General features: G+C 37.5%; 1 protein-coding gene across 4 annotated transcripts in view; it reads right to left on the bottom strand.

Moving 5' to 3' along the window:
* EXOC6B (exocyst complex component 6B) overlaps positions 1-15,301 on the bottom strand; it is a 702,542-nt gene that overhangs the window by 563,189 nt on the left and 124,052 nt on the right. For all 4 annotated transcript variants that reach the window (XR_005212435.1, XM_037807499.1, XM_037807500.1 and 1 more), the window contains exons 4-5: positions 14,498-14,588; positions 14,338-14,383 (exon numbers count right to left, since the gene is read on the bottom strand). Coding sequence is in view for 3 of the 4 variants with exons in the window: in XM_037807499.1 (XP_037663427.1) it covers positions 14,338-14,383; positions 14,498-14,588 (137 nt within the window). In the remaining variant the exon portion in view is untranslated. The remainder of the gene's footprint in view (positions 1-14,337; positions 14,384-14,497; positions 14,589-15,301) is intronic.

Genomic DNA, 15,301 nt, shown 5'->3' with positions numbered 1-15,301 from the left:
AAGGGTGAAGTGAGGGGTATATAAATTAAATTGCAACAAAGCTGTTAAAATGTTTTTAGATTAAAGGACTTCCAGGGAAGATGGAGGAGTAGAAAGCTCCAGGACTCAGGATTTCCATCAAAACAACTATTAAGCAGGCAGGAACTGTCTGAAACAACTATTTGGAAACTCTAGAAGCCAGAAGAAAACCGCACAGCATGCAGGGGAGAGCAGGAAGAAGAGGCTGATATATTATGATAAAGAACAGTAAATTGCTCACTCCCTGAGGCAGCCACCAGCACTCATTCCACATTCTTGTCACAGGCCACTGTGGGGTCCAGTTCCTGGCTAGCACACTAGTGACAGAAAGGGACATAAAAATCCTTTTCCCCAAGAACAGGGGTGGGCATGAATGATCACGATCATGGCTTGTTATTGGAGAATTTGGATTGCTGGGGGCCCAGCCCTGACAGCAGATATTGTTTCAACCCAATCAGGACAAAGATGGCCACAGACATTGTTTCAGACACTGTCACCAGAAAAAGGCAGCGACAGCCAGCCATGGTTTAAACCTTCCCCAGACAGAGGTGGAGGCAGTGGAGGTTTAAAAGCACAGTGCTTCCATAGGGCTGGGGAGACAGCTGGAGGGCTGCATTTGCTGGGTTGGTACCCTCCCCAGGCACTTTGGAACTGGGCTGCACCTCCTTTGTAGATCCCTGGCCCTGTATTGGCTGGGAAAGATGGATTTGAGAAAGTCCTCTCTGGAGTGCCCCTTTCCCAGAATTTGCCCTCTAGGCAAAAGCAACTTGAGACAATGAAAAGAGTGTAAAAGCAATAGAGGAGACAGTCTAGGACAAAAGTCTACTGGCTTCAAACACATGGGAGAGGGTGATCTCTCTACTGAGAAATGGAGGGGACAACCAAACCCCTGTAAACAGGGGAACTCCAAAACAACTAACAAGCAAAAGCCCAGGACAAGATATAAGCCCAGAAAGACAGGGAAAACCACTTACAATCATTTGCCTTGGGCAGACCTTCCTTACAGGAAGGCTGAAGCTCAAGAAAATCTGTATTATTACCAGCTGGTCACAAAACTAAGAAACAGACATCTCACGGAATAAATCCCAGAGTTAACATTTAAAAATAATAAAATATACAGTGTGCAACAAAAAAGTACAAGACAAAAAAACAGGAAATGATGGCATATCTAAAAGAAGAGGATAATAATACAGAAAACACCAACAAAGAAAACCAGAATGATGACATACTGAAAATAGCCTTTTAAAAAAATGATCTTAAAAATACCAAAGAACATGAAGGACCATACAGAGAAAGAATTAAAGGAGGTCAGGAAAACAATGAATAAGCAATAAGAGTCTTAGTAAAGAGATACGAATTTTAAAAAGGAACCAAACAGAACTACTGGAGTTGAAGAGCAAGATAACTGAAATGAAAAATTCCCGAGAAGGTTTCAAGAGCATATTCAAGTTGCTGGCAGAAGAAAGAATCGATGAACCTGAAGACAGAACACTTGAAATGAGTCAGGCTGAGGAGCAGAAAGAAAAAAAGAAATATTAAAAGTGAAAATAGCCTAAGATAGCTCAGGGACACCATCAAATGCACCCATATATTCATTATGGGGTCCCAGAAGGAGAAGAATGAGAGAAAGGGGCAGAAGGAATAGTCAAATAAATAATGGCGGAGAACTTCCCAAACCTAGCAAAAGATGTGAATATGCACATCTAAGAAGCTCAGAGAACACCTAACAGGATCAACATGAAGAAAAATACACCCTGTCATATACTGATCACACTATTGAATATAAAGGGCTAGGAAAAAGTTCTGAAACCTGCAAGAGAAAAGCAATGTGATACATAAAAGGGAATCCCAATTAGATTGATTCCTGATTTCTCATTATAAACCATGAAGGCAAGAAGGCAATAGGTGGAAATACTAAAATGCTGAAAGAAAACAACTGCCAACCAGGAATTTTATATCCCACAAGACTTTGTTCAAAAATGAGAGAGAGATTAAGACATTCTCAGATTAGCAAAAGTTGAGGGAGTGCATCACCACGATGCCTGCCCTGTAAAGGGAGTTCTTCACACTGAAAGGAAAGGACACTAGACAGTGGTTCAAACCAGCATAAAGAAATAAAGACCTAAAGAAAAGGCAACTATTTGTGTAATTATACATGCCATTATTGTTATATTTTATTGTTTGGATATGACTTCACTTCTTACTTCCAACCGGGGCTAAAATGTAAAAGCATAAAAAGTAATGATGAATCTATGCTGTTAGACATACAATTTACAAAGCTATCAGTGGTAACAAGTACAAAAAAGAATGGTGGGGGTAAGAGGGGTATAGGTAAAGTATATCTGCATATTATTGAAGTTAAGTTGGTATGAAACCAAATACGAATATTATACATTTAGGTTGTTAAAAAATTTTTTCAGATATCATATTTTTTATTGACAGAGATACTGGGTGACATGTTTGTTTTTTTTAAAAAAAAGAACACTTTCATTGTGAAATATAACATATGCAGAAGAGTGACAAACTTCAAAATACATTTTAACAAGTAGTTATAGATCAAATTTCAAAGTATGGTATGGATTATAATACCACAACTTCAGGTATTTTTTTTAGTTGTTATAATACATTAGAGGCTAAAAAGAAGTATCTATATAATGATTCAGTAGTTATAATCATTTGTCAAATCCTATCTTCTCTGTTACAACTCCTCCCTCTCATTCAATCATTCCCACAATCTTCAGGGATATTTGGGCAATGACCATTCTAACTTTTTCATGTTGAAAGGGGTATTGACATTATAGGGTAGAGGGATGAAACTGGCTGATGTTCTTGGAGAGACTGGTACCACTGGTTTTCAGGGCTTATCTGGCATCAGAACAATCTGAAGGTTTTAAGTTTCTGATAAATAAACTTCGTAAGTGAAACTTTTATGGAGTCTCAGCTAGAGCCTGGGTATTCTTTAGGGTTCTCAATAATACTGCTGGTTGGGGCCTGGCATACTGTGGCAATCTGCAATATCTAGCTGAAGCATGCATAAGAGTAACTTCCAGAATAGCTCTCAACTCTGAAATCTTTTAGCCACTGGAACCTTATTTTGTTACATTTCTTTTCCCCTTTTCAGTCAAGAAGGCATTGGCAATCCCATAATTGTAAATCCCATGATTCTGCTCCAACTTTTCCAAAAAATTGAAGAGGAGGGAACACTCCCTAACTCATTCTACAAAGACAACATCACCCTCATTCCAAAGTCAGATAAAGAGACCACAAAAAAAGAAAACTACACACCAATATCTCTTGGGAATATAGACCCTCAACAAAATACTAGCAAACTAAATTCAACAACATATTAAAAGAATTGTATACCATAATCAAGTGGGATTTATCCTTGGTAATGGAAGGTTGGTTCGACATAAGAAAATCAATTAACGTAATACACCACATTAACAGAATAAGGGATGGGGAACACATGATTATCTCAACTGATGCAGAAAAGGCATTTAATAAAATACAGCACCCTTTCTTGATACAAATACCTAGAACACTAGGAAGAGAATGAAACTTCCTCAATATGTGTTCCGGTTTGCTAAAGCTGTCAAAATGCAAAATACCAGAAACGGATTGGCTTTTACAGTGGCAGCTTATTAGTTCACAAATTTACAGTTCTAAGGCTAGGAAAATGATCCAATTAAGTCATCAGTAGAACACCACCTTCTCTGAAGGCTGATGGCATCTGGGAAGGCACATGGCTGGAGTTTGCTGGGCATCTCTCAGAGTTAGTTTCTGGTTTCCGTTGCTTTCTCCAAAATGTCTCTGGGCTTTTGTCTTAGCTTCTCTCTCTTAGCTCCTGTGTGTTCTTGCTTGTTTCTCCCAGGGCATTTCTCTCTAAGCATCTAGGGATCCTCTCTCAGCTTCTCCAGGGCAAACTCTGGACTTCACCTCTTAGCTTCTCTCCTGGTTATTTTCTCTCTAATCATCTCTGAGTTCTCTTCAAAATGTCTCTGCCTTTTATCCTCCCATAGAGGATGCCAGTAAACTAATTAAGACCCACCTGGAATGGGCAGGGTCACATCTCCATGGAAATAATCTAATCCAAAGGTCCCACCCACAATTGGCTGGGTCATATCTCCATGGAAACAACCTAATCAAAAGATGCCACCCACAATAAGTCTGCACTCACAAGATTTGATTAAAATAATGTGGCTTTTCTTAGGTACATAATAAACTCAAACCAGCACAACATGCTAGAGGGCATATATGAAAAGCCCACAACTAAGACCCTACTCAATGGAGAAAGACTGAAAGCTTTCCCTCTGAGATCAGGAACAACACAAGGATGCCCACTGTCACTACTGTTATTCAACCTTGTATTGGAAGTTCTTGCCAGAGCAATTAAGCAAGAAAAAGAAATAAAAGACATGCAAATTAGAAAGATGTAAAATATTCCCTATTTGCAGATGATATAATCCTATATACAGAATGTGAAAAATCCACAAAAAAGCTCCTAGAACTAATAAATGAATTCAGAAAAGTAGCAGGTACAAGATCAATACCCAAAACTCAGTAGTGTTTATATACACCAGCAATGAACAATCAGAAGAAGAAATCAAGGGAAAAAAAAAAAAAACTCCATTCCTAATAGTAACTACAAGAATCACATATCTAGGAATAAATCTAACCAAAGCTGTAAAGGACTTGTACACAGTAAACTACAAAACATTGCTAAATGAAATCAAAGAAGACCTAAGTAAATGGAATGACAATCAGAAGACTAAATATCATTAAGATGTCAATCCTACCCAAAGCAATTTATAGATTCAATACAATCCCAATCAAAATTCCCAAAAACCTTCTTTGCAGAGTCTTATATGGAAGGGTAAGGGACCCCAAATAGCTAAAACCATCTTGAAAACTGAGAATGAAATTGGAGTACTCATACTTCCCAATAGGAAAAATTATTACAAAGCCATAATAATTAGAACAACATGGTTCTGGCACAAAGACAGACATACAGACCCATAGAATCAAACTGAGAACTCAATAATCAACCATCATATGGCCAACTGATTTTTGACAAGGTAGCAAAAACTATTCAACTGGGAAAGAATACTCTCTTCAACAAATGGTGTTGGATAAACTGGATCTCCATTTACAAAAAAAGTAGGAGGACGTACCTCACACCATACACAAAAATCAACTCAAAATGGATTAAAGACCTAAATATAAGAGCCAGAACTATCAAACTTCTAGAAGAAAACATAGGGAAGCATCTTCAGGACCTTGTGTTAGGCAATTGTTCCTTCGACTTTACACCCAAAGCACAAGCAACAAAAGAAAAAATAGATAAATGGGACCTCATCAAAATTAAAAACTTTTGTACCTCAGAGGACTTTTTCATGAAAGTGCAAATGACAACCTACACAATGAGAGAAAATATTTGGAAACTACACATCTGATAAAGGCTTAATATCCAGAATATATAAAGAAATCCTTCAACTTAATAACAAAATAACAATCAACCCAAATAAAAAAACCAGGCAAAAAACTTGAATAGACATCTCTCCAAAGAAGATATCCAAATGGCCAGGAAGCACTTGAAAAGATGATCAACATCATTAGCCATCATGGAAGTACAAATCATTTCACATCCATTAGAATGGCTGCTATTAAAAAATTTAAAATAACAAGTGTTGGAGAGGATGCAGAGAAACAGGAACACTCATTCATTGCTGGTGGCAATAAAAATAGTACAGTCACTGCAGAATAAAGTATGGTGATTCCTCATAAAATTAAAGTACAGAACTACCATACAACCTGGCAATCCCACTACTAGGTATATACCCAAAAGAACTGGAAGCAGGGACTCAAACTAATATTTGCACACTAATGTTCATAATGGGATTATTCACTATTGCCAAAAGATGGGCGCAACCCAAATGCCCATCAACTGATGAGAACAATGAGGAGCAGGAGAGAGGAATCACAAAGGGTCATGAGGAAACTATTGAGGGTAATGGATATGATCATTATCTTGATTGTAGTGATGGTTTCAAGTGTGTATACGTATGTCAAAACTTATACACTTTAAACATGTGCAGTGCATTATATGTCAAGTATATCTCAATAAAACAGTTTAAAATGTCCAAGAAGAGTAAAGACAATTTGAAAAAGCAAAACAAGAAGGGAAGATTATTTGCCTACCAAATATCAAAGTTTATTATAAACTGAAGTAAATAAAACTATGCAGTATTGGTATAAAGAAAGATAAACAGATTGATGGAATAAAGTAGAGAAATCAGAATAGACCCAAGCATACACAAATTTGGATACCACAGAGGAGGTGTTAGAAATCAGTGGGGAAAAGATAGGTAAGTCTACAAATGTTGATGAGACCATTGCTTTTCACTATGTAAAATTTAAAGTATATTAAATATGCATACCACACCATAGTGCTCTAAGTGATTAAGATCTAAATGTGAATTTTTTTTTTTTTAAATTGGAAGACAACATGGAAGATTATCTTCATGGCCTTGAAGTAGGGAAGATTTTCTTAGACAAAAAAAAATTCCTTTTTCCTTCTCATTCCACTCAACTGAGTCCTAAAGACATTAGTTAAGGCCAAAAAAAGATAGGTATCCATAACAGTGGGCACCTGTTGGAGCCCAATCAGGGTGAAGAGGACATCTCTGTAAACAATCAACTGATGTGAAATGTCAGAGTTCAAGCTCAGTTAGGAAAGTGGCCATGTAGGTCAAAGGGAGGTCTGCATACTGTCAAAGCCCATGTGGGGTGAAAAGGGATATCCCCACAGAGGAGTGGCTTGGCATAAGGTACCATTACTAAAAGTAATGGGATCTAGGTTACTTAATAGCAATGCACACACTTAGCACATAGATCTTGGCTTCTAAATAACCTTCTCTATTGGAAAGAACCAGGGTTTCTTGTATAAATGGCTGATTTCAGGGCTGCAGCAAGGGAAGTAAAAGATGAGCCTGGAGGAGGAGCTAAGATGGCAGCATAGAGAAGAGTGGAAGCTAGTTAGCCCCCCTGGAACAATTAATAAACAACCGGAACAACAAGTAAATAACCTGGAATAACTGCAGGGAGATAAACATGACCATCCACTCTTCATACACCAACCTGAATTGGGAGGAATGCCTGAGATCGCAGCATAAAATCCGTAAGTAAAAACTGCAGACCCAAGCCAAGAGCTGAGAGCCCCTCACTCATGGAAGCTAGCGGTGCTAGAGAGCAACACTCTCTATACAAGCAAATATACCCCAGTCCAGCTCCAGCTCGGGTTTTAATGTCAACCACTCAATACAGACTGTGAATCCCCAACAAGCAGACAGAGGCTTTTGGAGATGACTGACTTTGGAGAGTCAGGGGACATATCTGTCTTGGGACGGGGAGCCCAAAGGATCAGGTGCTATCTCTGGCCGACGGGTGAATCTGGGGACTGAAGATTGACCCTGAAAAGGGGCTTCCTGTCTCATTCTCTCTCTGTCAACCTGGGTGGCTCAGTGGAGAAAGCCTCAACTGTTTTCAGCTCACAGTGCTCTGCAGTAGAGAAAGCCTCAGCCATGTTAAACTCACAGCACTCTGACCCAGACAAGGGTGGAGACAGCAGAGTCAGAGAAACAAAGGTCTATTTGTATGCAAATGACCTCTCTCTAGGGGGCATATCTTCCCTAAGAGAAAAGAGGTGGGGCCCAGCTCTACTACCCGCCTTCCATTCAGGGCCAGACCCCAGAGCCTGGGGGAGGAGAGCCACAGGCCACACCCCCTTACACCAGCCCAGAGTGACAGGCCGCCAGGCACCACTTGCTGGGCAGAAAAGCACAGGGTATGTCAATCCTCTAAGATACACCACCAGGGAAACCGGATACTGAATATTTCCTCCTTCTGGGACCTGAGCCTGTTCTCACCTGGGAAAACCTGACTGGGGTGGCCAAGGAGGCCAGATGCCTAAACAACAGAAAACTACAATCTACACTAAGGAAAACAAAGTTATGGCCCAGTCAAGGGAACAAACTTACACTTCAACTGAGATACAGGAATTTAAACAACTAATCAATTCGAAAAGTTTAGAGAAGATATGGCAAAAGAGATAAAGTCTAAAAAGAAAACACTGGGCATACATAAGGCAGAAATCATAAGCTCAAAAAACCAACTGGCAGAATCTATGGAAATGAAGGCACAACACAAGAGATGAAAGACACAATGGAAACAGACAACAGCAGATCTCAAGAAGCAGAAGAAAACAATCAGGAACTAGAGAACAAGACATCTGAAAGCCTACACACAGAAGAACAGACGGAGAAAAGAATGGAAAAGTATGAGCAACATCTCCGGGAACTTAAAGACAAAACAAAATACAAGAACATACGTATCAGTGGTGTCCCAGAAGGAGAAGAGAAGGGAAAAGGGGCAGAAGCAATAATAGAGGAAATAATCAATGAAAATTTCCCATCTCTTATGAAAGACATAAAATTATAGATTCAAGCAGCACAGCATACTCCAAACAGAATAGATCTGAATAGACCTACACCAAGACATTTAATAATAAGATTAGCAAACATCAAAGATAAAGAGAAAATCCTGAAAGCAGCAAGAGAAAACCGATCCATCACACACAAAGGAAGCTTAATTAGATTGTGTGGATTTCTCAACAGGAACCATGGAGGTAAGAAGGAAGTGGCGTGATGTATTTAAGATACTAAAAGAGAAAAACCGCCAAGCAAGAATCCTATGTCTGGCAAAACTGTCCTTCAAATATGAGGGAGAGTTCAAAACATTCTCTGACAAAGAGACAATGAGAGAGTTTATGAACAAGATACCTGCCCTACAGGAAATACTAAAGGGAGCACTACAGACTGATAGAAAAAGACAGGAATGACAGGTTTGGAACACAGTTTTGGGGGATGATAGCACAGCAATGTAAGTACACTGAACAAAGATGACTGTGAGTATGGTTGAAAGAGGAAGGTGAGGAGCATGTGGGACACCAGAAGAAAAGAGGAAAGATAAAGACTGGGACTGTATAACTCAGTGAAACGTAGAGTGTTCAACAGTTGTGATAAAATGTACAAATAATGTTTTCCCAGGAGGGAGAACAAACGAATGTCAACCTTGCAAGGTGTTAAAAATAGGGAGGTATTGGGGGAAAAATACAATCAAGGTAAACTAGAGACTATAACTAACAGAATCATTGTATTATGCTTCCTTTAATGTAACAAAGGCAATATACCAAGTTAAATGCAGATAAGAGGGGGGCATAGTGGAGGGGTGTGAGAGCCTTGGCATTGATGGTGTTGTCTGACTCTTTATTCTACTTTGATCTAAGGTTATCTTTCCTTTTGCTGCTTCCTAGCTGTCATGTTTTTTGTTTGTTTGTTTGTTTCTCTTTTTCTTTTTCCTTTTTCTTTTGCCTCTCTACCTTCTTTGACTCTTCCTCCTGCTTTGTGGAAGAAATGTAGATGTCCTTCTATAGATAGTGGTGAGGGTGGTGAACACGTAAATATATGACTATACAGGGAACCATCAATTGTTTACTTAGGATGAAATGTATGGCATGTGAACAAAACCATCTTAAAAAAAAAATGGGTTGATGATGAAACCCATATACTGAGTGAAATAATCCAGACACATAAGGACAAATATTGCAGGGTGTCACTGATAGGAACTGATTATAATACGTAAACTCATAGACATGAAATATAAGTTACCAAGATACAGAATGAGGTTAAAGAATGGGGAGCAGTTGCTTAGTAAGAGCAGAACGTTCAACTGGGATGAACTTAAATATTTGGAAATGAACAGAGGTGACAGTACCACATTGTGAGAATAACTAACAGTGCTGAATGGTGCATAAATGTGGTCACCAGAAAGAAAGAAAGTTGGAGGTTGAAAGATGGGAATGTATGAAACAGTAAACCTTGTGGTGGGCAATGTCCAAGATTAACTGTACAAATATTAGAAATCTCTTTCGTGAACCAGAACAAATGTATGACACTACAACTAGAAGTTATTAATAGAGGGGTATATGGGAAAAAAATGTATACCTATTGCAAACTATATACTACAGTTAGTAGTATTTCAATGTTCTTTCATAAACAGTAACAAATATACTACACCAATATTACGAGTCAACAATGGGAGGGGGTGTTTGGTTAGGGATATGGGAGGATGTGAGTTTCCTTTTCTTTCTTTCTTTTTTTTTCTTCTTTGTCTTTCTTTTCTGGAGTAATGAAAATGTTCTAAAAATTGAACAAAAATTAATTGTGATGAGGATGCACAGCCATATGATGGTACTGAGGGCAAATGACTGCACACTTTGGATCTCTGGATAATTGTATGGTATGTGAACAATCACAATAAAAATAAATAAATAAAAAATAAAAAAAAGATGAGCCTGGAAAACATCTTATGTTAGTAAGTAAGAAAGTACTTAGAGGATTATGTGGATTTGTTAAAAGAACACATAAGCCAACTTGAAGGGGCTCCCGCTGAGCATCAAAATATATTTGAAAATCAAAATAAATTATGGTAATGGATTGTAACCCAAGGAAAAAAAAAATGAGTCCATACTGACCTACATAATACATACATACATACATACATACATACATACATAGAAAGTTCAAAGGAAGAACAATAAATTAACATAACCACAAAATACCTCCCCCAAATTTTTATATTAATTACAAGGGGGGAAAAAGTAACTTTACAATGGAAAAGCCTGGCAGACATCATCTTAATCTAGTAATCAAAGTGACTATCATCAGCAACAAGACAAATCAAACTTCTCTGCCACCTGAGAGATAAAAATGAGAAGAACACAGCATCACTTTTATGCTATTCCAGCCAAAGATACATAGTATCAATCTAATCTTGAGGTAATAGACAAATCCAAATTAAGGGATATTTTGCACGATAACTGGACTGTGATCTTCAAAAGTGACAAGGTCATGAAAGTCAAGGAAAGACTAAGGACAGATCCAGATTGAAGAAAATTCAAGAGACATGACAACTAAATGAAACACACAATTTGAACTAGATTCTTTTGCTATAAAGAACATGATTGGGACAAATACCAAAACTTGAACTGGGTCCAAGAGTTAGGTGCTAGTAGTACATCCATGTTAACTTCCCTGATTTTTATGATGTCATCATGGTTGAACAGGAGTATGGTAGTTTGAAGTTGTATGTACCCCCAGAAAAGGTCATGTTCTTTTAATCCATTCCTATGGATACAGACCTATTTGTGGGTGGGACCTTTTGCTTAGGTTATTTCAATTGAGATGTGACATACCTCATTCAAAATGGGGCTTAATCCTCTTACTGGAGTCCTTTGCGAGAGGATAAAACACAGACAGAAGCTAAGAGATGAAATTAAGAGAAGCTCCCAGAAAAAGCCCAGAGAAGCTGACAGGAAGCCACTGAAGCCAGATGCTGGAAGCAACCAAACCCAGAAGAAAAGGTCCAGCAGATGCTGGCCATGTGCCTTGATATGTGACAGTGGAACCCCAGATTGCCAGCGGCCTTTCTTCAGGGAAAAGGTATCAACCTGTTGGTGCCTTAATCTGGACATTTTCATGGCCTAAGACTGTCAGCTGTAAATTAATAAAGTCCCATGGTAAAAGCCAATCCATTTCTGGCATATTGCATTTCGTCAGCTTTAGCAAACCAAAACAAGGAGGATGTGTTTATTTGTAGGCAATCATGCTAAAGTATGTGGGGATGATGGGGCACCATATTATCAATTTACTTTTGTCTGGTTCTGGAAAAACAAACAGTTATTTGTACCGAATTTGAGGTTGTTTAAAAATAATTTTTTTAAAAAAACCAACAAAATAAATTTAACTTTATCACAATTTGAAACTATTACACAACAAAAAATACTAATTCTACAAAGTTAAGGATAAGCCATGCATTGGAAGACACTATTTGTAGCATATAAAAGGAACAGGCTTAATATCTAAAGTATATAATGAATCCCTATGAGTCAGGAAGAAAACAGGCAACCCAAGAGAAAAATGAGCAAAGCCTATGAAAAGAAAACCCAAAAGTCCAAAACCAATCTCACTACTAATCAAAGAAATGAAAAATCAAAACAATGAACTATCATTTCAAAATCATCAGACTGGCAAAAATCACAAAGTTTGACAAAGCATATGTTACCCAACTGTCCTCCCATAAAAGGACTCCCATGAAATGCTGGTGGGAATCTAAATTGGTCAATCACTTTGGAAAGAAATATCTAGTAAGACAAAGACACACTTAACCTTTCTTTGATCCAGCTAATCTCCTTCGAGGTACAAACCCTAGATGAGAACTGATATCACCTGGGAGCTTGGTAGAACATACAGAATCTCAGGAACCATTTCAGACCTTCTGAATCAGAATCTACATTTAACAAATTCCCATGTAATTCCTATGCATGGCAACATCTGAGGAACACTGCTCTCAATAAACCTTGAATGTGTGCCCAAGAGACATGCACAAGGCTATTTACTGCACTAGTGTCTGCAATAGCAAACAACTGGAAACAAACCGAATGTCTCTCATAGTGTCAGTCAGTATAGGTTACTCTGTAGCAACAATCCATCACCAAAATCTCATGGCTTAAAAGAAATATTCATAACTTATTCATGTTACACAACCATAACACATTGACAGGGAAGTTCTACGCAATGCAATTACTCAGACTCAACCACCATCTTGACAAGTGATACACATCACTTCTGTTCACATCTTATAAGCCATAAACTGTTACAATGCCCCACCCAAACACAAGGAGGCCAGGAAATATAATCCTACTATGTGCTAGGTGAAGGGTAAGTTAGAAATATTAGCGAGCAGCACTTATGTCAAGCACAAGAATGGAGGGTAAATGTGAATTATTCATATAACATTGAACAATTAAAATGAGTGAATTAGATCCATATACATAAAAAAACTAAACTCCCCACTAGTATGGAAGCTCCATAAGGGCAAATATTTTTTCTGTTGTTCACAGCTTATTCCAGTAGCAAGAGTTAATATGCCTAGCTCATAGCAGATATTCATTTTTGTTGAATTAATGAATGAATGCATGAATCTGAAAAAACCAAGGATTCAGAACTATATAAATGTTTTTAAAAGCACAAAATATTACAACATATGCTTTATAGATATTAAAAACATGGCCTAGAAGGACACTCACCAAACTTACTATACTGGTTTCTTCAGGGGAATGAGATATGAATAGGACTAAGAAAAGGAACAAAGGGGACCTAAATTTTATCTGCAAATTTTTTAATGTATATCTTTACCTCTCTTTCCCCATATATACTATGTTTACATATGTTTTTACAAATATATACTATACATATTTACTACATATATATGAATAAAACTGGAAAACTGTTAACACCTGTTAATTTAGAAAAGTTGACACAAAGGTTTTTTTTTAATTCTGTATCATTTTAGTACTTTACAAAGAGTTTATTAGGGAAATAATACTACTTTCATATCTCAGTGAACAAGAACTTCTCATATTGTTCTATCTATGTTCTCTTATGTAAATATGTCTTCCTGGGGAGAGGGAGGGAATCTGGGAAATAATCCTAAGAAACTCAAAATACATTGATGCCTCAGGCTTTATCTTTAGAATTCTTAACAATTTGGAACTTTCATCCACAGTATTTCTTTTCTTTGTTCAATATTAAACACTTAGACTTAAATCCATACCTTTTCACTAAAAAATCTAGGTAAAGTTTACACTCCAGGAAGATATGCCCTCTTTATCCTATGATTGCACATACCCACTCCCCACGTCCCACCCCCCATCATACTGCAGGGTACTCCAGGGCAGAAAGGGTGGGGATACTTACTCTAGTTTGCAAAAGAGAGCCCAAGAGTCACTATACGGTTTCCTCTGGAATAAGACTGGAAGAAAGCAGCACACAGGAAAGGAGTCCTCTGAACTTAACCTTGACCCTGCTCCAGAAAGTGACTACATTTTCTACCACAATTCTAAACAAAAGCATATATCTCAAACCAGCTATCACTAAAACAGTTATATCCTCTTCCGTATGAGAGGGGGTCTTCTAAAAACCAAACTGTGAGCCACTGTTTTTGGTATTATATGTAATACATGACAGAATATATTAGCATACCACTGGTATATGTAAACAAGTCTAGAGATGAATCAATAGATATACTAGCGATGTTGTAACCTTAATTATTTTTTAAAGGTTATACTAAATATGAACCTTAAAAATATACTAAATAACAGAAATTTTAGATACTAAAAACCAGTCGATAAAAAAATCTTACCTTTTAGTCTTCATCTGATCCCTCAGTTTGCTGTACATCTCCAGGACTTGAAAGAGAAGGAACACAAAAAGCACACAAGCATTATCTAAAGAATGTAAGAGACTAATTAAAAAGCTAAAAGAATTGCATCAAGAGATCCACTACATTTCCAGTTCCTCACCTGGAAGACACAGCATTAATTTATCAACAGTGGCAGAAATATTTCTCTGTTGCAGTCGACACTGCTTCAGCTCTTCCATTGCTATCACCAGCTTGGCAAAAGGGAAAAAAAAAACTGAATTATGCCAATAGCTATAAATAAAAAGCTTTCAGTCATATTTTTCCATCATGTATTCAAATTCATCAGAAAATCCCAGTTTCATAGTAAGACCTGCAAAGCAGACTAAGGAAGTGCCTTTCCCAACTAGTAAAACATTCCTGCAGTTTCCTACTTTCTTCCCAAGATATATATACTATACTAAGAAAAACTAGGTAAAATGAAATCCTAAAATACAGGGACAACCCAGGAGAAAACTTTTTAAAATTGTGTATTTTCTCCAAACTTGAATCAAACTCTTCAGGATTTATGGTTTCATCAGTCTTCTTCTCTTTCATCAGTGCTAGACTCCTAAAGGAAAATAACCCTTCATAAATGGCTTCAAGTGAGTCCTGAATATGATCTCCAAATAAATCTCTATTTGAACAAATAAGCCATGCACTTAGAAGATAAGTCTTTTCTAAGAGTTCCAGTTTAGTGAAGAGTAGTAATTCACTTTTCTTCCTACAGCTCCCATTTTAAAGGTTTCCATCTGAAATCATCCCTTAATGTAACTAGAAGAAATTGCAGTTGCTGCTTAATTTAGAATATGTGAAACAAACTTTAAAAATGCAATAATCAGCCAAGTCTCTTGCAGAATTCATCCCATTCTCATATGTATAAATGTTATCTACTTAGATACATGCAAAAAAGAACAGAGAATGACCC

This window comes from Choloepus didactylus, chromosome 17 (assembly GCF_015220235.1).
Source record: "Choloepus didactylus isolate mChoDid1 chromosome 17, mChoDid1.pri, whole genome shotgun sequence".
Classification (NCBI taxonomy): domain Eukaryota; kingdom Metazoa; phylum Chordata; class Mammalia; order Pilosa; family Megalonychidae; genus Choloepus; species Choloepus didactylus.
Note: the sequence above shows the minus strand (reverse complement) of the source record. Positions and strands in the feature narration are given on the sequence as shown.